This window comes from Ornithodoros turicata, chromosome 8 (assembly GCF_037126465.1).
Source record: "Ornithodoros turicata isolate Travis chromosome 8, ASM3712646v1, whole genome shotgun sequence".
Taxonomy (NCBI): Eukaryota; Metazoa; Arthropoda; class Arachnida; order Ixodida; family Argasidae; genus Ornithodoros; species Ornithodoros turicata.
Window position 1 is genome coordinate 36,316,851 of NC_088208.1, and position 22,194 is coordinate 36,339,044.

At 47.4% G+C, this 22,194-nt stretch overlaps 1 protein-coding gene across 5 annotated transcripts in view; it reads left to right on the plus strand.

Moving 5' to 3' along the window:
- Positions 1-22,194, plus strand: part of LOC135367159 (RNA-binding motif, single-stranded-interacting protein 1-like) — a 182,958-nt gene that overhangs the window by 23,238 nt on the left and 137,526 nt on the right. For all 5 annotated transcript variants that reach the window (XM_064600289.1, XM_064600291.1, XM_064600292.1 and 2 more), the window contains one exon: positions 10,046-10,420. In XM_064600289.1, coding sequence (XP_064456359.1) covers positions 10,046-10,420 — 375 coding nt within the window. The remainder of the gene's footprint in view (positions 1-10,045; positions 10,421-22,194) is intronic.

The window sequence follows — 22,194 nt, forward strand, 5'->3', positions numbered from 1 at the left end:
AGCATGCATGATCCATACACGTAGCGCATGCGCCAGTACCCGTGACGTCATTGGTGACGTTTTTGTGATGCTGTTGATAACGTGGATGCGAAACGATATTGTTTTTCGTTTTTTTTTTCTTCTTTTGTTCTGCGAAGAACGCGTTTTGATGTGGGTTTTGACCCCGCGGTCTGGTGCCATAAAAGATAAAAACCTAGCGCAAGGAGGGATGCGACGTGGATCGATCCCTAGTCCTCAAAAAGACAAGACGTCATATCGTGACCACGTGACCTTCTGACGCCATCACCCACTCAAACGTTGCCCACCTGCGCAGTGCTGGAGAGGCCCAAGAAGGCCGAAACAGCTGTCCAGTGCTGGCGTGGCAACATTTGGGACTCGTAAACACATCGTAGGAGTAGTCGACGCGTGCGCCTCTTCGTGGAACGGTGTGAGCGGCCGTACTTGTTCCTATGGTAACCGGCTGTTGCTCCGCAGGCGAATTCCCGCTTTGGCGTTGCGACTTCGTCGAAGTGCGTAAAGTCACATATTGTGTGCTGTCGTTTTTCAACCCATTTTGAGGGAACGTTTGGAACGGCTTACACTGGTCACAAGGTTGAAGGGTTTGAGGTTAGGAAGTTGCGTCCGTGTTCTGCACACGTCGCTAGTTTGTGGCCTGCATTACAATTCAACTGTCATCCCGAGTGATGACACAACGGTTCCTCTCGGGATTAGTTCTGCCCTACCGTGGTTTCTTTTTCTTTTTAATCATTATTATTATTTCGCGTTAACGGCGCGAGGTAACTAGCGGCGTACGGACATGACAGGACAGCATGAAGGAATGGGGGTGATTAGGATGCGTCCCTTGTCGGTTTCAGGTGGAACTGTGCCGACATTCTTCTAGACATGTCGAGAAAACCTAAGGAAAACCCCACACAGCACGGCCGGTGGGGGGATTCGGACCCGTTTCGCCTCTCAGTCTCGGCGTGGAAGGCGTTCATCCTAGCTCCTATGCACCGCAGGGCTGGTTACCGGGGGTTTAATACATTGCGCAGAGGATTTAACTTTAAAAATACTAAAAACCCTAGTGCAGGGCAACACCTAAAGGGGTTGCGATTCGAATCCCGAATATGACACAAAATCATTCACGGTTCAAATGTAGATATATGGGTGCCAAACATCTCCGTCGAAACCCTATCACGCTCTATGCGCTCCCGCGCCAATGAGGAGATCCTTTCATTCTTGGCTCGCCCGATCTCGGTATGACGTATAGTACCGAGCGCGAAACGGAAGTAAGATGTCCCCGTCCTCATGACGATGCCTGTGATCATTAGCTCAGACCTTAGCATTAGTGATGACACGAGCATTAGCAGGTACTCCTTTGCATGCAGACGTCGCGGGGATATGAGACCTAATCCGCTTCGCATCAGAGGAAGCATTCGGCTGCGCTGGGCAGTCTTTGGGGTAATGTTTCGTGACAGAAATACCGTGTTTCACATCGCACACTTTGGCGTAAACATATATGGTTCCAGTGGTTGCTTTGTACAGGTGTGGCGACGAATGACAAAAGGGCAAGGGTGCATGCCAGCTGGTACATATACAGTGAACCCTCGTTATTATGACCATGGTCGTTCCCGAAAATTTTGGTCATAATGCGGAATTGTCATTTAACGGGGAGGATTTGCGGAGGTTTCACTGCATTGTTCCCCAGGAGTATGGTCGTAAAGCGCGTATGTCAGATTATCGGGGGTCATATTAACGAGAGTCCACTGTAGTGAAAAACGGAAGCCGAGAAAGGGACAGAGGGGGGGACGGACACGACACGACACGTTCGCGAAGATTAGAGAGTTTTAGTGTATTGTACGCTATCGCCTTTGCGTACGTAAGGGATAGCGTAGTGGTTCTGCGCAGTGCGCGAAGCTCTCTTTATGTTTTGCGCGTGCGCATAACCACCAACGCTATTCCTTACGTACGCAAAGGCGATAGCGTACGATCCACTAAAACTCACTAATGAGTTACATGCGCATGATCCTCCTCCTCCTCCTCCTCCTCCTCCTCCTCTGTGTGGACTGGATCTACCTCAAGGGATCAGCTCTTGCATCAGTGACAGAATAACGATTTATCCATGCGATAGACACGGCATTCCTTCATTGTCTCTTCGAATGTGTTCAAGGGCGTTGTAGGGAACATTGAGTGCACTTGAGTGCTTCCTTTCAAGCGTATCGTCTTCCGTTTCTGCGCGGCGTGTAATTGCATGATAGCTACTTTGCTCGACATCGGTGACAGTTTTTCCACACGCTCTTTCCCATAGTGGTATCCCTCTGTCGTACGCGCGTGCTCCTTCCGAGTGGGGAAGCAGGTTAGGGAACAAGTATGAGCGTCAAGAACCGTTGCTTACAGATGAACAAGCAGAAACACCTGAACACAGTCCTATGGTAGATTCTGTATCTTCAAGTAACGTCTGTACTTATTTAAGGCGGAATCACTTCTGCGCATGACAATAGAGAAAGTTTGCTCGCACACCGCTCAGAAACGGCGTAAAATGTCGTAAAAACAAAAGCACCGGAGTGTTCCCCTTGCTTTACCCTCGTCAATGACACATTTTTTTTAGAATTCCAGGACTATCCGTTGATTTGTATTGAGCCCAAATTCGCAAACATTTTAGTGTGCGACACTCTATCGAGATGGCGCGCACATGTTCGAGACGCGCCAAACTTTAATTTATTAAAAATCAACGGCTCATCCTTGTCCCCTAAAGAATACGTCCTTGATTAGAGAAAAGCTAAGAGAACACGCCAGTACCAAATCTTAAGATGTCTTACGTGTCTTGTGCGCACGAAAATCGCCCATAGACTTCTGAAGAAGTGATTTTCTTTTAAAATCAATCAATCAATCAAGTGATTCGTATAAGTGTCCTATTTAGCTGTCCGATTCAATGTGCTTCTGCGTGTATGTGTTGCGAAGAATATGAGAATTAAGCTTTGTGCTGTTTTAAGTATGTAGTCTGTTAATTCTTGTTAAGACTCTCACGCTAGTATTGGCGTAATGCTGCGCAATACGTTTTATAAAAATCTCTTACGGAATGTAGTCCTGTGTGTATCCCGCTGCGATCTGCGTAACGTGTTTTTTTTTTTTTTTTTTTTTTTTTTTTTTTTTTTGCGCGTGTGCCTTAGGGTAATTGGTTGGTTCAAAAGCATCGTCGTTCTCGAGCAAAATTTTTATCCTATTTGCGAAAGAGACTGGGATTATCCGTTCCATAATGCAGCTTGACTGAGTACGCAATTATGTACCATGTATTTCCTTTTCTCGTCCTTTCACACGCTGTACATTTTCCTCGTTCTTTTATGGAGGTATTAAGAGCAGCTTAGCGCCCTTGTAATCCGACGTTTTAATCCTGTTCTCATACCCTCCTACTTAGTTAAGGAGAGTAGCATTGGCCTGCGAGTTGGGGCCATTTTGTGATTGTCTTTCGAACGTTAGCGGTTTTTCTTCTTCTTTATCGAAAGCCACTCGCTGAAATCCCGCAACTGCATGGGATTTTCATTTGGTCGTCTCTGGTACGTGAGGTGCAGTAAGTCATGGTTAGGGTTCCGCGTTTCCGGTTTTAACCGAAAAACACCGAAAAATATACGTCGGGTAAATTTTCTCTCATTCTGTTTTAATCGAAAAACACCGAACACAGGGGGACATTCGAGGACATGACAGACGTAAATTGCTGCATATGCCCAGCAAGTTTGCTGACGCAGATCAGAAAACTTGAAGTTAACACTCAATTCTTTTTTACAAACATTTGTCGGTGACGTGCGTGATGAATGTTTCAGTGATAATAACCAACTTCAATGGAGCAGAGTTAAGCGTTAAATTCAAGTTAAGGGACCATTAATCTCGGTTCAAATGTTAATCGTTGGTGAAACCGGGCCATTAATGTGATTTGTATTCGCCGATAACTGTCGGGTGAACCATGTACCACGCCAGGATAAACATCCGAAAACGCCGATTTCGTGAAAATCAATAAACACCGAAAAACATACGCCGAATCCACCAAAAATAAAACCCTATAGTTATAGTATAACGTGTACTTTTAAAGTCGTCAATTTTTTATAATTTTTTAAATAATTTTTTATAATATATTCGGAATGTAACTGAAACCTTGACGCCCTATAAGGCTTTTAGCTATTTGTTTTACTTATAATTTTCATTACGATATTAGTCCGTGATATCTCTATTCTTATTCTTTATTAGTATTATATTTGCGGTTTGTTTTTAACGGGTACTGTTGCGTAATTCTCGCTACATAACGGCACAGATAATTGCTGCCCTTGAGGCTGCGATAACCAGGAGTACAAGACACTCATATGGCAGGTCAAAAAGGGAAGAAGAAATGAAAGAGGGAAAAATGAGCTTAGAAATTAAACATCGTGCGGAGATCGATAATGAGTATCGCTTGTGCGGTGAGAGTTTCTGTAGCCTTATTTCAAAAAATGTCCCCCGAGAAAACGGTTTATTCAAAGACGCCCGCATACTATGAAGAGGTACCAGGGGTATACATCCGCCTTCTCACGACTTTCTACGCTCCCTCTATCGTAGGTCAAATTTGGGGCCGTTGAACGTGAAATATTCTAGGAAAAACAAACAAACAAATTCTCAGCGTACCTTACCTTTACAACGGCGTCTGCCTCTTGCGACAAGATGGACCAACACGGTGCAACACACCGACAAGATGCACGGGAAATCTGAAACCAACACTTTTCCATTGCCCGTACTCGCCTTCGCCTTCGCTGTGACAGTCCAACAACGTTCTCCCCAAAAAGCGGTATACCAACCTTTCTGGGCAGAGTAGGACTTCGGTCCTCATTGTGAGTCGACTCATTGCTATATCTCAACACAAAACCGCCAGCAATGGGGTAGACTTTCGCCTGAGGCGATGAAGTACCCAAATCATCCTCATCGTCATCATCACCACCAGCACCACCACAATAGGGTTTCTTCACATGACGTCAAACGAACGCGTTTGGCTGCCATGGTGGTGGCCACTTTTTCGGCGCATCTGCCGAGATTATCTAGCGTTTCCTTGAAAACGAATCGTTGAATGGTGTTTTGAAACCCGGTCGCGTCCGTACTCTTCTTTTATCCCTAAAATATTTCGTCATTGTCGTTCTCACTTTTTTTTAAACACGAAAACTATGGTTGTCGCATCGAAAAATAGTACAGTTTGTCGTCTTTCAATGCCGCTGGCACGTAAAGTGACTACAAGTGGGAGGAGCTTACGAGCATGCAACGTCACTGCCACGTCACAGTGTGACGTCGATGAAAACTCCCTATAAAGTTGCTGCTAAAGTGGGAAGCACGGGAAGCTGCTGAAACTTCGTTCTTCCAAGTCTTCGTGGCGCGAATAAGAAAGAAGGACTAACGTGTTGGGTACACAGTCGCTTAACTCGCGAAAAACACCCGAGCGTAATTACTCCGGTTGCTGACCGATGTGTTTAAAGATCGCGTTACACCGAATGAAGCGACGGCGGTGCCCTCGCGCGCGGCTCGCTCGGAAGATGCCGAGGGGGGGGGGGGGGTTTCCTTCCGGCGAGGGAAGGCTTACTTGCTCGGGCGAGCAGATTCATTTGAATACGCGTCGCTTGTTCTCGTAGCATTCGCTCCTGGGAGATTTATGTGGCAAGCGCTCTCTTCCCCTCCCGACGCCGACTTCTGGGTCACTCGCAGTAATGGAACATCCGTGGCCCTCCGCTCTTCTAACATAACGCAGCCCGCCGCGATTCATGGGAATGTGGCCCGCAGGTCGTTGTGCCTGGCTTTGCTTATGCAAGGCGATGTTCGATATGGAAGAGAAAGGGTGAAAGACGGTTAGGTTTGTGGTGGTGGTGGTGGTTATGGGTTGCGCCGTCTGCTCGAATACGATTATATATTCGTTTCGACGTCCGGTCTCGCGGAATATCACGGGGGTCTCGTGATCACGTGAGGATAACGAGAGTTTCAGTGAGTTGGATGAGGTTAGCAGCAGCGGTTTCGCCAAGGCGAATCGTTCGGATTGGTTGACGTCGCGGTCACATTGGAGTGTACCCGCTTGACAGTTCCTGCAAAATATATCTGACGTAGTGTGTTTCGGGACAGCTATAAGATGTTACTTATATGTAGGATTCCGCGTTTTCAGTTTTAATCGAAAATGACCGAAAAACATACGCCGGGTAAATTTTTCCCTCATTCGGTTTTCATCGAAAAACAGCGAATACAGAGGGACATTTTAGGACACGATAGAGATAAATTGCTGCACGTGCCCAGCAAGTTGTTGATGCAGATCAGAAAACCATACAGAAATCCGATGGCTGTGAAAAAATGTAAATGCGTAAATCTACTCCCAATTTCAATTTCAATTTTTTATTTTTTTATTTATTTTAAATGTCCTTTTACTTTTTCGTTAGCCGTAAAACTCCGCCGCAGCGAACGACGCCATGTTGAACGAGCGTCGTGCGGTAATATTGATTTCTATTCACCGATAACTGTCGTGTAAACCATGAACACGCCAGGAAAAACACCGGAAAACGCCGATTTCGTGAAAATCAATAAACGCCGAAAAAAATGCGCCGAATCCGCCCAAAAATAAAAAAAAAACGAAAACGCGGAACTCTACTAATATACAGGGTGTATGCTATAAAAGGTCAGTGACATTTTCGCGCGTGACACTATATCTATTTGAGAGACGGACTTGTGCTGCCATACAGTGAATCACTTATGCCAGAGAAACCTACGAAAAAATTGTGGTTACCATTCACTGCGTAATAAAGTAAACACGGCCACGGAAACTTTCGTCTTCATGTGTTTCCTATGCGCAATACCGATGGATGGAGGTGAAAGTTTGCATGGTCATATTTATTTTGTTACACAATGCTAGGTAACCACAATCGTTTCGTAGGTTCCTCTAGCATAAATGATTCACTTTGAGGCAGAGAAAGTCTTTTCGTGATAGAGGTATAGCATCAAGGAGGTATCACTTTTTGCACGAAAATGTGACTGACCTTTTATAGCATACACCCTGTACTTTAAAGATATGGTAGAAATGCCCGAAATAAGGATGTGGAGCAGGCGTAGTATAGCGACAGCTATAGACGCAATTAAATACGGTAGCTTTATAGGGCCTTCTCTCGATCCTGATTTTCCGCACTCCTCCTCCTCCTCCTCCTCCTTCTCCTTCTTCTTCTTCTTCTTCTTCTTCTTCTTCTTCTACCAATGGGATGGGGGCACTCCTTTCGGTACCACTGTAACATCTTCCTCCTCTTTTATGGACTGGCTTGGCAAGCAGAAGTAGCAAGAACTATATATACGAGTATACAAAGAAAAAGAAATGCGTCGTGCTCACTGAAAGCGGCAACAGCAGCGAAAATATATCTCTAAGTATCGGAGTCTTCGGTCTCCGTGCTATTTTTCGCTGACAGTTAACGTTTGTCACGTTTTCAGACCTCGGAGTTGGTTATTGCGCGAAAGCTGTGTGCTTAACCAGGAGTATGAACTCCGCAGTGTCAACAGAGCTAAGCTGATCCTTTACGGGTGTTGTTCCTTTAATCGACAGAAAGGCGATTAAAGTTAGCAAAGTACACGTGAGCATGGTCCTCGCTAGAGGTCACAGATGAGTTGCCGAACGCAGGGGCATCGCTGTGAATTACGAATTTAGGCATGTGTGGGAAGGAAGCCTCTGACTGGGTTTGAGACCAAGCCTCGGCTCTCAATCATGTCCTCTGCGCACGATTGCCTCGCAACTGCAAAGGATATCTCATTTCAAAAGTTGTTTATCATTAGTTATTTATTATCAGAGTTGCTTTAGAGTAGACTGTAGCTGTGTTCGGTGTCCCGAGGAACAAGGAAAGTCAGTAGGCTGCTGTGTATAAGATGGGATATGTCCTAGACCACTACGCAAGAGACGAGAACTGCCAAGTACGGGTTGAAGCAAAATCTTCAGGCGATATTTGGATCTGGGACTGTTCTTATACTGGACTTCAGAGGTTCATTGTTCCTCAGTGGATCTCAACCGATTCCTGTTGTTGTTGAGAGCACGCGGTCCTGTGCTGTTATCAGAAGGGTTCTGGAAAGACAAACATCTTGGTGATCTTGTCTTCGCTGCTTTGATGGCCTGGGAGAACTTGAATGTTTTACCGTGTCCAGAGATTCGGAGTGCGTCTTTATCTTCACCGGGGGGTACATGGGCCCATGTGACGATCATCGCTTTCTAGAATATAACCAACTCAGAAGAAAAGAGTTTTTTTTTTTTTAAAGTATATTTCTGCTGTCTGGCGTGCACTACAATGCGTGTGTGATGTAACGAGCTTATCCCGTTTATGGGAAAGGCTGCGTAGCTTCCTGTCATCGAAGACTTTACACATTCTTTAACGGTATCGCATAATGCGACAGCAGTTAAACGCCCGTCCAACTTAATTTAAACGAGACAGGTGATATATTGTACGCTCGCCACGTCCCGAAGGAAAAACTGCAACTCTTTTCCTCCTTATTATCGCTTTCTTTAGTTTTTTTTTTTTTTTCTTTTTCTGCGGACTCTCCCGTCAGGAAGATGAAGTAGGCGAGGCGAAAGAAATTCGGAAATTTCAGTATATAAGGGTGTAGGGTGGAAAAGTATATCCGAGATATAGACCTGGCGTGCCAGCGTGATGTATATGGGAGATTTGTTCGTGTCGAAGTGGGGATTTCGGAACTTCATTGCGCTCTTTCCCTGAACGAAGCGTGAGTTATATGAAAGCATTTTATGAGTTTCGTAACAGCCGAACTTCTAAGGAGGCTGATATGTGTGAACTGCAGATCGATTGGGTGAACTCTGATCTCCATTTTCGTCCGCTAGAATCCCCGTTCATTTGAAGATACAGAAACGCTCATATCGCTACTTCTCCTTAAGCCCGAATCCCATAACAAGCGACACGCGGCAGATACACGCGAGAAGCGACAAAATCGACGTCACTGCCGCCACACGAGCGTCAAAAAAGCTTTGTCGCGGCTCAATATTTCTGCATCTACTCCCAGTAGATATTTGTAGCATGTCGCTGAGTTCGTTGCCTGTTGTTTGACAAAACCAGCTAGATTTGGCGGCGTGAAACAGGAACTGAACGCGTGGGCAAGGGAGAGGGTGGAGAGGGCAACCAACAAAACTAGCAGACGAAGAAGTGGGCGGGGCGTTGGGTACTTCAACCGCAGCGCCACTGCGTTACGGCGAATATTACATAGCAACTTCATTACAATTTCCCCTCGTTTTGACGAATGAAATACTATTTTTGGTATATTTATGGCAATTTACAACTTAGCTCGAATAAAATAAGCATTGCTTCTCCAAAAACATCATTTCTCGGTGACGAAATGTCGCTGCTCAAATGGACCAGGAAGTCGCGCCATGACCAGACGCGACAGCGACAAATTCTGCAGCGCGTCGCGTGTCGCTTGTTATGGGGTCCGCGCTTTATACTCTCGCGCGGCCGGTCTCGCTGGTGTAAAGGTTGCAGGTTGGAACCCGACCGAGGACGGCGCAACAACTTGATGGCACAGTTCTTCGTCGTCTTCCAACATTGCTGAGAACGTGGGGAAAATATTAGTGTGCTGCGTTGGCTCATGATCATGTGTGTGTCGCAGTCTAAAACAGAGCTACCACTGTTACATGGTTTCCGCGTGCGCAGCCGAAAAAATATGCTGGGGACCGAGATTCACGTTGTGGGTGGAGCGTTCCAGTTCTGCGTAAATTACCTGTTTTCTGGTTGGCGGAGCCGAACGGGCGTGTGTGTCTTTTTTTTTTTTTTTCATCTTCGGTCAAATTTTCGCGAGAACAATATCAAAGCTATAGCTTTTTGCATATCGTGTAGGTCCGTCCGTAACCTCATAGGTCACGTGGTACTACAGTCACGTGACACCGTGTGCTAGTGGCAGTACCACGTGATCGCTGGACTCAATATAGTACCAACAACGATGGCTGCCGTATTTAAACGAGCACAGTGCCGAAAGATGCAGCCAGTTTTTTATTTTTTTATTTGTGCCATATTGATGGATTTTTATTTTATTTTTTCCTTTCCAGACAAACAGCGGGGGCGCGGTGAACGCCTGCCCCAGAGGTGCGCCCCCCGTCACCAACGGCGCCCTGCCACCAATGCTGCCCACACCCGCCGCCGCTGTGTACCCGACGGGCGCCGCGCACGTCAACGGGGGCAAAGTGTTACAGGGCCCTCCTCCGCCACTAGCCCTGGGACCCCCCGCGGCCCTGGGCCCCGCGCTGAGCCCCGCGATGGGACACCACCATCACGGCAACATGGGCCACGGGTCACCTCAGGCAGCGGCCGCCGCGGCGGCCCAGTATCGCGCCGCCAACGCGGCTCAGTTCATCCCGCGGCCCGCCGCAGCAGCGCAGGCGCAGTACCCGCCACCGGCTGCCAACTTCGCTCAGCATCCAACGGTGAGTTACCGTGCTTCGATGTGTTGAGCGTTTCATCGCCCCAAAAGGCTCCCCCTTGATTCAATTTTATGCCTGCTTACTGCGCTTGTTGAAAGCGAAGACGCGATGAAGGGGTTTTTTTTTTTTTTTCCGCTAAAGTTGGAGGAAAATAGGATGGAGGCTTTGGATATATTGTGGACAAGTCTAAGTGCGAAGCCTTCAATGCGAACAGGAGTGTGGGCACGTAGCGTTTCTTTTAGACCATATGGTATGTTCACTTTGGGACGCCCGCACGAAATACCGAAAAAAAAAAAAAAAAACGGTATCACCTTAAAAATAAAGAAAAGATAAGCCTGCACTTATAACGTGCTTTGCTTGATTGTGGCTAAGGGAGTATTTGGAGTAGTTTAGTTTCGGATCATGAGAGTGCCTAAAAGCTTTGAAGCGGGCACTTTAAAACTGTGCACCGAGATGCTCTCCCGTTATTTTCTACTCTTTTGATTTTGATTTTTACGTGCGGTTTTGTGACGTATCTCTTCATCGCACCGTGCCCTTCTGCGCGGGGTTCATTCATTGACGTCACCCATGACGTCACCCATCTAGAAGGCTCTAGCATCAAACTTGGGATCTTGTCAAGCTATACACATATACTATATATGTATATATTTCATCTCCGCATCCTTGAGATGAAATATAAATTGAATTTAAAAGGCGGTACTGTCACCGTGATGTCGATCCTAGACGAAAAACCCGAGACTACGGAGGAGAAGGAAAACGCGCACGCGCGTGTGCGTTTTCCTTGTCGTCTCGGGTTTTTCGCCGTGGATGTTTGCCATCAGCCCGTATGGTTCTAAAGACACAGGTCCGGCGAACTTTGGTCTCGGTTTTCGTTTATTCGGGAAACTATTAGCGTCAGAAATATGAAAGTTACGGGGATACGAACTTAGAAACACGGAATGAACAGTGAAACGCGATGAGGTTGGGTGTGGTCAGCATCCAGACCATGCCGGCAAACCTGCTGTCTACTCCGACGGGTGATCGCTTTCCACGCCGAGACTGGGAGGTGACACGGGTTCGAATCCTTGTCACCGGCTGTGCTGTCTGAGGTTTTCCCTGGGTTTTCCGAAGACTTTCCAGACGAATGTCGGCCCAGTTCCCCCTGAAGTCGACCCGGGACGCATACTAACCCTCCCTGTCCCCCACTCCTTCCTGCTCTCCTCTCTCCACGTCTGTACGCCGCTCATGGCCATAGTCGCTTCGCGGCGCTAACACTGAATTAAAAAAAAATTAAAAGAAAACTCCGACGGGTGAAGCACGAAGAGAGGCGTCGCGACCTCAGCATCGAGGGGACGTCGAGTTACCCCACAGTCGAGAGACCGAAAGCAAGAAAAGATCGGCGTCCCTCCGTGACCGACTGTTTCTTGCGGGCGCGCATCATGGAGGCCAAGGCCGACGCATTGTGCTACGCCGTTTGTCTTTAGGCGATCCTTTCTTCTTGAAAAAGGGTCGGGCGGGCTGTCGGCGACATCAAAGCGGCCCCTGCCGTCTGGTCCTCTTTCCGAACGGGACGTACGTACCAAGGGGCGCCCATAGTAAAGGATTGAGTTCGTTCCAGCCTTTGAATGCGTGAAAAATGCGACCGTTAGCGGAAATGCGACAACGGGACGGTGGTAATAAGGGTTCACTGTGCACGGCGTTAATTTATTATTTATTAGTAAGGGGTCGCGGACGCGTTTTGTACGTGTCTGAGCTACTGATGATGAGGGTTATCAAGAGGCTTGTACCGTGTTTGAACAACGTTTCTTGCACACGGTGACGGTGCCAGTGACTCCAAGTATGTTGTATTTTGGGTTGGAGATTTCTTTATGAAGCGTTCATCAGGACCTCATTTAACCGGAAAACTCGTTCGCCGCACTGCGTGGTCGGAAACATTGTTTTTTTTATCCCGTTATCCGGAATTCTTTATCAGTATCCGGACGTGAAGTATTGGAAACAATGTTCCAGATGCAGTGTCAATTCTGATTCGCTTATACGTAAACGCATCGACGGCTTCTGTCCTTGGCATCTCTGGCGTTGTCATTGTGCCCGGAGAACTTTACCCCCTGCGTAAACCTAGTATTCGACGCTCAGACCCCCCTTTTGGTCCCCTGATTGACCTCTGGTGAAGAATAACTGGAGACTCTAGGGAGTATACTGATGGCCACCGAGAAATGCAAGACGTGTCCGGTTTCTACAGGGTCGAAAAACGCGATAGGCGATCTGCGACTGTCCAAACCGTATGAAAGTATTTCTAGCCTGGGCGAAGAAAAGCCTCAACTTTGATGTCAGAGTGTCCGCGATCTACGACGTTCTGCGGGAACACGAGAAGTGTTGGGACAAGAAACTGCACACATCCTCGCACTTGGTTCGCTTTATCCGGAAATTCGCTATACGGAGGACAGAGGGTGGGGGTTACTGACGCGTTCGGACAAGCGATATGTTTATTTGACTCACTTACCATGCACACTTTATACGGAACGCTGCACGCCGCAGTATCGAGGAACCAATTGTCGTACACGGCGGGGTTACAAACCCTGGAAGACACGTACGCGTCAAAATCTTCGTATGTCTGTGTCTTTGTTGCTGCTTCAAGATGGAGCGAGCGTTACCAAGTACTAACCCACCTCACCAGTTTACTCAAAACCTGACATCAGAGCAGCAAAACGGCAATTCCCAATGGTATTTGCCCCCCGCTGCCAATTTAAAGAGGAGAGAAACGAGAAACATTTCACTGTGCTGTTCTTCTTTCAACGAACGGCAGTGCAAGAGTAGATTCAGATGATGTAACAGCGTTTCCCGCAATTTGTTGCACGAAATAAAAGTAGCTCAACTGGGGATCCCTCGCGCTCGAAGCACAGCTGTTGCGCCTCTCGCGGGACAGTCACTCCAAGAACCTCACCCAGGTCTGACGAAACGTTGACACCCTGATAACGTTTATTCGTTGACCCGTTCCGGCTGTCATTGCAGAGCGGATTGCGTTCAGAAGGAGTGCCTCTTGCAACTCTCGCAGTCGTAGTTGTGCAGCGATAAAAATAGGCTGTCGCAACTTTTTCCTCTTTATATTTCGGTGTATATCCGTTGATGATTGCTTTTTCCACCTTAGTCGGCAAACGTAAACGAGTGCACTGCAGTACCTTGCCGGCTCCGAGCACCCCTGGGCGAGTCCATGCGGTACTGTTTCCTTCGTCGTCCGCCAGTCGGGCGCTTCAGCGGTCGAGCCAGGTTATGGAAACATGAGTTTGGTTGAGGTTGTCGCTACCTGTTTCTTTGTATTCATGGTAATGCAAGGTCGCACATTTCTACGATACTGCAGACGTGCTAAACATCCAGGTCGCAAGCATCGGGCCACACATTCCTCAGCACTGATAGCGGGTCGTTGACGCCCACAGTTGTCTAGATGAAATTTGGAAGGTCCAGATCTTGTAAGGTCTCGCTGTTTATCTCGGCGGTTGTCCCATGATTGTTCTTGTCGTCATAGCGCCTGGTTCGGCCTTGTAAGGCGAACTCGTGACTAATGCAGAAGTCTATCTTATCGCCAGCGATTGTTTCATCGGATAACCAAGTGCATATGCACTTACATATTGAACAGTGCAGTGACGCGGGCATGGTTATCAGTGAGAACCATGTTAGGAAAAAAAAAAAAAATGAAAACTCCGAAAAAGCTGCAAAAGTCAAATTTGTGAAGTTGTTCGCTGCTTTTGTGTGCAAGTTTCACGACGTCGTGAATCTAGAAATGTTTTAACTGTCGCTCGTCGATTCCAGAGGAAGTGCCCTTTATTTTCGTGCTGGCGCTCTGGGTAGAGCGGCGAAATAACAGACTGGACTGGAACAACAAACCGTGAGAATGGGGCGGCCGTTATCCTCGCCGAAAGCTGTCTGCTTCGCATTCGTGGCATACCCATGCCGAGCGGAGTGATGGCCCGAGTTGTGTTTCAGAATTTCGCCGCTAGATGGCGACACCCGTGTGGCGAGAGTCCATTCGCCGCCGCCCACTTTGTCCTTATACCTATATTTGCCGCATCTACTGTCTGTCTAGAGTCAGATCTTGAATATTTTTGTGACTTGCTTTGAGAAAATCGACTCAGCCCAACAGTATTTAGAGCCCATGTCAGCACATTGTATTTTACGCATTCACAGCAATTGCCGCGAGCATGTATTATCCTAGGCACATCGAATGCCTTTGAATTCGCGCGCAAATATTGACAGAAGGACGACGTAATGCTTGTCTGCGTCAGAATGTTGGTTCAACCTTTGAATTTTGTTGAGACAACTTGCAACAATCGTAAAAAAGCTCGTGAAATCGCCCCGTGCACGAATGATGGGAAAGCGAAAAGACGGAAAACATGCAACCCTCAGAACCAGACGACGGCTCGCTCCATTCGTCTGCGCGCTACGTCCTTATCCTCCCCTCCGTGGCCTTATGCTCGACGCGCCCGCTTAACCGCGCACTCGGCGTCCACAAGCAGGATAAGGAAACTACGGGTGTAGACGTGGTGCGATGTTTTCGGAAATATGGCTGTGATACCGGCGGCTTGAAGCGGATTTTAGACGAATTCGTCGTGCTTGCCCCGCTCCGGCAGTGCCGTACGGTTTGTTGCGGCAGTTTTAAGCATTTGGCGGCAATATTCGTCGGTGTGTGTGGTGGGTCGACCGCCGCTCGCTGTGAGGTGTCAGTGCATCGGAGCCGCGCGACAAAGTGACCATGCAGTCGTCATATCAGCAGCCGCATAAGCACGCTGGCAACTACAGGGATCCTGGTAATCAAGGCCGCACCGGAGGCTACGCCGGAAACCACTACCAGAGGAAGGTGAGACGACCTTTTTTTTATTTTTTTATTTTTTGTGAACAGTCTTTTCTTCGCGGGCCAGTTTTTCGCCGTGCCCATCAATGCGGGTATTTTTCTCCGATTTGGCTGCTGCGAGGGGAGGAGCCGCTGCTCTGAGGCCCCCGTGTGCGTCAGTGGTGCCCCCCTCGCCTTCCGCTCGACTTCAGTCAACGTTGCCAGCCCGGGAATCTTTTGTGCTTTCACACAGGACGTTTCGGAAAGGTCGTCGTCGTCGTCGTTGGCATTGTTTCTTAGTCGGCGGTCATTATCTCGTTCGTGTTCGGACCCTGTCCAAATTTTGCGCATCGGTACGGCGGCGCGTCAGGTACCACGTCTTTCCCCTCGGAGGATTTGACGGATTTTGTTTGCGTTGAGAGAGGGTGTCTCTGGAGCGCCATCCTCCTCTTTATTTTGATCACGCCGAAAAGAGAATGCTTCGGAGCTTTCTCTGTCGGACAGGCGTTGGAACGGCTAGGTTGAAACGGATGCTCTGTGCGAAGGCCGAACGGGGAGGCTGTCACTTGTATTACTCTCCCAGTGCTGTCCGGAGTTCAAAGTAGATGAGTTCTAGATAAGCCGGTGGAGGATTGGGGAGATGCTTGTGAGTGGTGGATATGATTATAGCGCCTTGTGCGAAGTGAGCGGTGAAGTTGTGAGAGTTTTTGAGTTCCCCAGTGAAAGTGGCTAATTGGTTTTCGGTTAATTGTGTAGTGAACAATGAAAGTCTGTTATGCAGTCGACGTCGCGATGTGTGATGGTTGAGTAATCTTGGAATATTGATAAGGAAGAAGGAATTGGGGGGAATAGTGTGTTCTTTTCGTGTATTGCGCAGTGGCCGTAACTACACATAAGGTTTAGGGGACTTTCCCAGAAGTTTGTTTTTTTAGATATTATGATTTTATTGCGTGTTTTTTTATGTTTCGAAGGCTATACCGGGGGAATTTCTGGAAATAAATCTTCGCTGCATTGTTTTTTTATGCCTTTTAGTATTTCGTAAGAAGAGGACATTCCCCAGTCAGTAATGACGACCGTCGAATGATTACACGATTATTGCGTTTTATTGCTTTTGGGAGCGCCGGCCTTGATGTGCAGCTGAGCGTTTTAGAATAGGCCGGAGGAAACACGTCCGCCGAGAGCTGTCTTTTTTTCTTCTTCTTGTTACGGGATGGGAGTTTTCTCTTTCTTTCTTTGCCCGTGCCAACTTTCGAGCGTCTTCAATTGGCCAAGGATCGCGGAGTGAGCCAATCACGTCACCCATTTGATCATTTCAGTGGGCGCAGGAAATCGGACGGGAAAGGCCCCCGACAACACCGAATATCCTGTGGACGTACGAATAATGTCCTAACAAATTCGTACGTCCGATGGATATCCCTCAGTTATCCACATCCGACGTACGAAGCCGTTGAGACATTATTCGTACATCCTGGGGATATTCGATGTTGTCGGGGGTGTTAGGTTCAGGTTTGCTTAACCCCCTCCGAAACAGGACAGGTATCCGAAAAAAAAAACAAAAAAACTGATACCACAATAGAAGATCTGGCCAAATTGTCTTGAAAGCTGGGAAAAATAATAGATAAAAGAGGATAACACTTTCGATAGGTCGTTCGTGAGGTGTCACTGGCATCGCTGTGGTCCTGCTGGCTCTGGCTGGCTTGGCTGTTCTTGCCGCAAAGACACCACTTGGCTTGGCCGCAGGATTTTGTACTGGCTCTTTTGGTGTACAGGAATCGTGCTGTTTCGGTTTCTAATTTCCGGGAAATGTCCGCTGAGGCACGGTCCCTCGATCGCTGGCCGTGGCTGAGGCATGGTTATTTTTGCCTTCTTTTTTAATGCCCCTGATGTGCACTTGTGTGGCCTTTTCCAATGCTAGTAGGCGTCGTTTTGTTACTGCGATTGTGTCTTTGTCGAATCCGAGGATGGTGGTGATGGCTTTTTTGTAGTGGTGGTACATGTAGTGCAGGGCATGATAGTAAGACGTGTTCGCGATCGTCAATTTCAACGGCGTCGCATTGTGGACGCGTTGGAGGGTCTCTCGCAAACAGTTCAAATATTCGTTTCCTGGTCAGTAATGATCCCGTCCGAAGCTGAAAAATGAGGCCGCAGGCTCGGTCTCGTTGCCTCCACTAGATGTCACCCTTATTGCAAGATGTATTGAGTCTTTTTAATTTTGCGTCGTTCTTGTGATTTCTATCCCGATTTACATAAAAGGGCCGAAATACTACACGTACTTCCTAAATTTAGCGCATATTTTGACCATCTTATTAATATATCTTCGATGTTCGACAAATAATGTATAACTGCTGTAGTTTGTGCCTGTCTTTTCTCTCTCTCTCTCTGTGACTGCGATTAAATTTTCGCGAATATTCGCTGGCATGTTGATACAATAAACGATAGTATGTGACTTCTTCCAAGCTTCGCGTATAATTGTATGTAGCTCAGAATTCCTAATACTGCACATCGTGCGATATAGGTGGAAATTAATGGCCTGGAAACAAAGTGTCGTTGCCCAAAGTCCAATGACTCGAATCTTCTATTTGTCACAAATAATCGAAGCAGGAATGCATCCTCTTTGACGTCCTTGCCTTAGCGATCGGAGACCATGCATTCAGCGGTTCTCACCTCAGGTTAGCTAAAAAGTAAATATGCGACGAATGCAGAATTTTCAAAATCTCACTCCGAATCGGAATTCAAGGAGGGTTCTGCGAATCCACGAATCTTACGTATCCTTTCTCTTACAAAAAATAAAGAGTTCAAGATGACAGAAGAAAGAACACTTCTACTGAAAAGTGTTTTGAAGCAGAATTGGATATCTTTGTTTAATGAAAAAGTAATGAAATAATAGTTCACTTTCAAGAGAAAGCATACCCATGTACTTCTTCTTAAATGCAATTTATTTAACATGTTGTTCATCCGATTACAGGAATTACATAAAACGCTCGAGTCTGAATTCTTTCCATAAAACAATCAGAAGCAAAACCATGTTACTTTTAAACTTGTAATGCCGGAGCTTTATGCGCCGTGATTTTGATGTGATGATGCCCCGGAGTCCGCAGGCCAATCAGGCTCTCGGCGGACTCCGGAGGCGCGAATTAAAAAAAAAGAACCGAACAAACGTGATTGGTGGATTCGGAAGATTCCATTCGCCGTTCTGGCCACTGGGATTCGGATTCTCGAATCTCGAATCCTTGTCTTAAGATTCGCAGATTCGCTTGGCCCATCCCTACTAAAAAGAAAAAGCGCAAAGCGTCGATTCTAAAAATGAGACAGAAAGGAGAGACATTCGGGGTTCGTCCTAAATCCACCGAAAAACCGCCGCTGTCTCGAGCGCAGGAGGAACATAACAGGATGCCGCGACCGGTATCCTGGAATTTATGGGCATCACATCGCATCCATGGGGAGATAAGACCATGCAAAAAGAGATGATGATGATGACGTTTCCAAAGTTTTGAGCAGTCCACGAGAACCACTCCTGGGACTCTGCGATGCGACGAGTGATTTATTAGGTACGACGAATGGTTTATTTACGTATTTATGCATCATCTTTGCGTCTTGAAATGTTATATAAGGTTCATCTACGTTACTTCTAGTTCCTAACAACAAGAACAAGCTTGTCTGCCTCACTAAGCGCACTAAAAAAAGAAAGAAGAAAGAACGATTTTTTTTTTTTTTTTTTTCATCACGCGACGAAAGGACATCTTATGTCGTCGTGTATCTCCAAGATGGAACTTCTGCTCATGCAGATTGGAAAAACAGAAACAGCTTTATTTGAATGATGATAAAAGGGGGAGTATAATCGTCATGGGGGGGGGGGGCTACACTCTACCCCAATGCGCTGGCGGTAATGTGGTGAAATGGAATAATGACTGGTCTCACAGTGAGGTTGTAGGCATATCGCAGCAGTTTAACGACGGACACAACACCAGAATACAAGACAAGGCACGATGACTGCAGACCAAGACCTACTAAATAGTATTTAGCAGTAGTAAATGGTACTATTTAGTAGGTCTTGCTGCAGACTCAAAACCGGGGAGTTTTATGACAGGGGAAAGAGCGAAAGTGAGGGAGAATTCCCCCCAGTTGTGAGTCCTTCCGTGTTGTGTCCCTCGATAAATTGCTGCGATATATAACCTACCCCACCATGTTACCGACTACCCCATATATCTACGATGCAAAGCTCAAGTCGTTGCGGTGTCCAAAAAGTTTTGAAGTTGTTGCGGGGGCAGAGCGTTCGTGGGCCAAGAAAATTTTGACATATAGTGAGAGGGCGAAAAAAGTTCACTCGATTTAGAGACACTGGAAAGTGTCGTTCGGAGAGGTTGGTAGTTCGGACAGTGGAGAAGGATGTGCTCCAGATCTTCCAGGTCACCGCAGTGACGGCGTCTGGGAGAGTCGACTTGTCGCAAGCGGTAACGCCACTGAGCTGTAAAAGCCACATTGAATCGCATCCGATGGATTAATGCAACGTCTTGACGAGAGGTGTTTCGTGACGTCGGGAAAGCGAGCGTGGGATCAACTCTTGCCAGTATAGATGGGTGGGAGAATGTCAGTTGGCCATTGGCGGGAAGCCAATGGAACGTCCAAGAATGGAACGACGCTCAAATTGCAAAGCTCGGCGTGACTGACTTGCACAAAAGACCGGCCGATGCGATACCGCAGCGCGAGCACTGCGACTTTTCTTTCATATTCATACGGCTTACTTTGATGCGCATCAAGGTCGCGCGTAGACCAATGCATTCCGGCGTTCCATTGGTCCGTGACCCGCTGATGGTCCCGTTAGGCTGCGCCATTATGTGAACGACCTATCGACCCGCTAGGGGCAAAAAAAGAAGAAGAAAAAACTCAATGCTTTCTTTCTCTCTCTTTCTCCCTCTCTTTAAGATCTGCATTTCCAAAGGGAAAAGAAGCAACGCCCGGCTTTCTTCTTTTAGCGTATTCGCTGTGCTGAGAGAGAAAAAGGGGAAGGGACACCCACCCGTTTCTCCACCGGCATCTTCATCGGTTTGGACGTCCAGGAAAATAAATGTGCCACCTTAATGCGCCATATGTGTCTCGGATTAATTCTCCAGCGGGTGCCGCTTCCTTCGTTCCACTGGGCTGGCCGAGAAGAAGCAACGGAAAATTGGAAAAAAAAAAGAGAGAGAGAGAGAAGGATTGCAGTTGCATCCCATTCTAGTCCCATGGCCCTCATGTCGCTGCTGGTGTAGTCCATTCCGGGGATTAAACGCAACGGAGTTTTATGCGAAGTCTGAAGACTATTTGCGGTGCTTCGGAATTAATTTTTAGCTTTAGGGAACTAAAAGGGGGGGGGTAACTACAATCGACGGGTGTAGAAGCTGCAATTGCTCCCCGGTGTACTTCCCCCCCCCCCCTCCTTTAGAGTGTACATGTATGGTTCGAAAATCACCTCGAGTTTTACTTTCAGCCTCCATAATCCTCTCCGCATCGTTCGCACATACAGCGCCATCTTCGTGTTAACATATAGAACTACCTGACATCTCATAACTCTCCTTGTGGGGATATAAGCATCGTTTGGCACGAAACACACGCACGTCGTGTACCTTGGATCGTCACATACTCCTTTTATCCCTCCATCTCGGCTCTATATACCTCGGCTGTGCAACCTAATGGCGCCATCGCGTCCTATAGATTTTTTCGATAGGCGCATTGAGAAAAAGAAAGCCGTTGTCATCGCATTCGAAAAGAAAAGAATAGAGCTTTCGCGCCGTAATAAAACGTTCCGTAGCTGTCTTTTCCTTCTTCCTCTCATATTTGCCTTGTTTGTCGTATAAATTTTGGGCGCAACGATAAACCCGAAGGAGCTCTCTCTCTCTCTTCTCCCATCACTGACACATTCGGAAACGCTTCACTGTGTTGGAAAGCTGGCCTCGTATAGAATTGGATGTTCCCCACCGATAACGCGCATAATTTGCGCGTTCCGCAATCAGTGGGCGCATCTGCGTAGCGAGCGCACAGGCGCGGCTTATTGGATTTCCTGCGGTTGACCACGGACTGCACTTTGCGAACGGTGTTGCCTGTCGTTATATAGGTGTGGAGGCGGCCGGGTGTCGTTCCTGAATATGCTATTGCTGGGAATACGTTTGAATCCTGGTGTGTGTTCTCTCTCGCGTGCCTGCAAATTGTGCCTGCCCGCGCTGTGCTTAGAGAACGCATGGACGTCATGCGACAGCTGTTGATGTAATTAAATGACCACCGGACGGCCGTTTATGCCAGAGTCAGACCGTACAGATGTCCGCCTACACGTTGTTACGTTGATTTTTTTTTTTTTTTTTGTCAGTGGGGTTTGAAGTTTGCGGTTGCTGTGGAAAAACGGTGTGCTTTGTATGGCATCGCACGTGCCGATAGAGAATAGGTAGACACTTGAATAGATGCGTGGTTAAAAAGCGAAGGGCAGGACGCTTGAATGCGCGAAAGTAGCGCTAGACCTTGTGATCAGCAGCAGTGTCGGCTGAGTAAGCGGCTTGTCGTCTGCAACGGAAACGCGAGTGCCAGATGGCGTTGTTGTAACAACTGTCGTCTGCTACAGTCTTTCTCGGACATACGTACCCAAGGGATACGGCTTTCTTTCTTACATTAGTCTATATTGACGCACGTAATGTCGTAGGCGTCCTAGCAACGGGCCAGAGTTCGTCTATCCTGCTAGTGGTCCAAACCAGGGTGTCGGAGCGAACCGCAAACCAGAACCGAAAAAAAAAAAAACGCAATTTTGGTGCGAACCGGAACGGAATCGAAACCGTATACTTTTTTTCGCTCAGGAGGGAAACCGAAAAAATTATTTAACAGTTTTCGGTCCAAGAAAGAACTTCGCCGGTTTGGACTACGAATAGGCGAATGAAATTGACGTCGCGTGTTCTGAAGTCATGTCATGGATACTTTACGAGGGTTACGGTTACGGTGGAATGTTTGTCGGCAT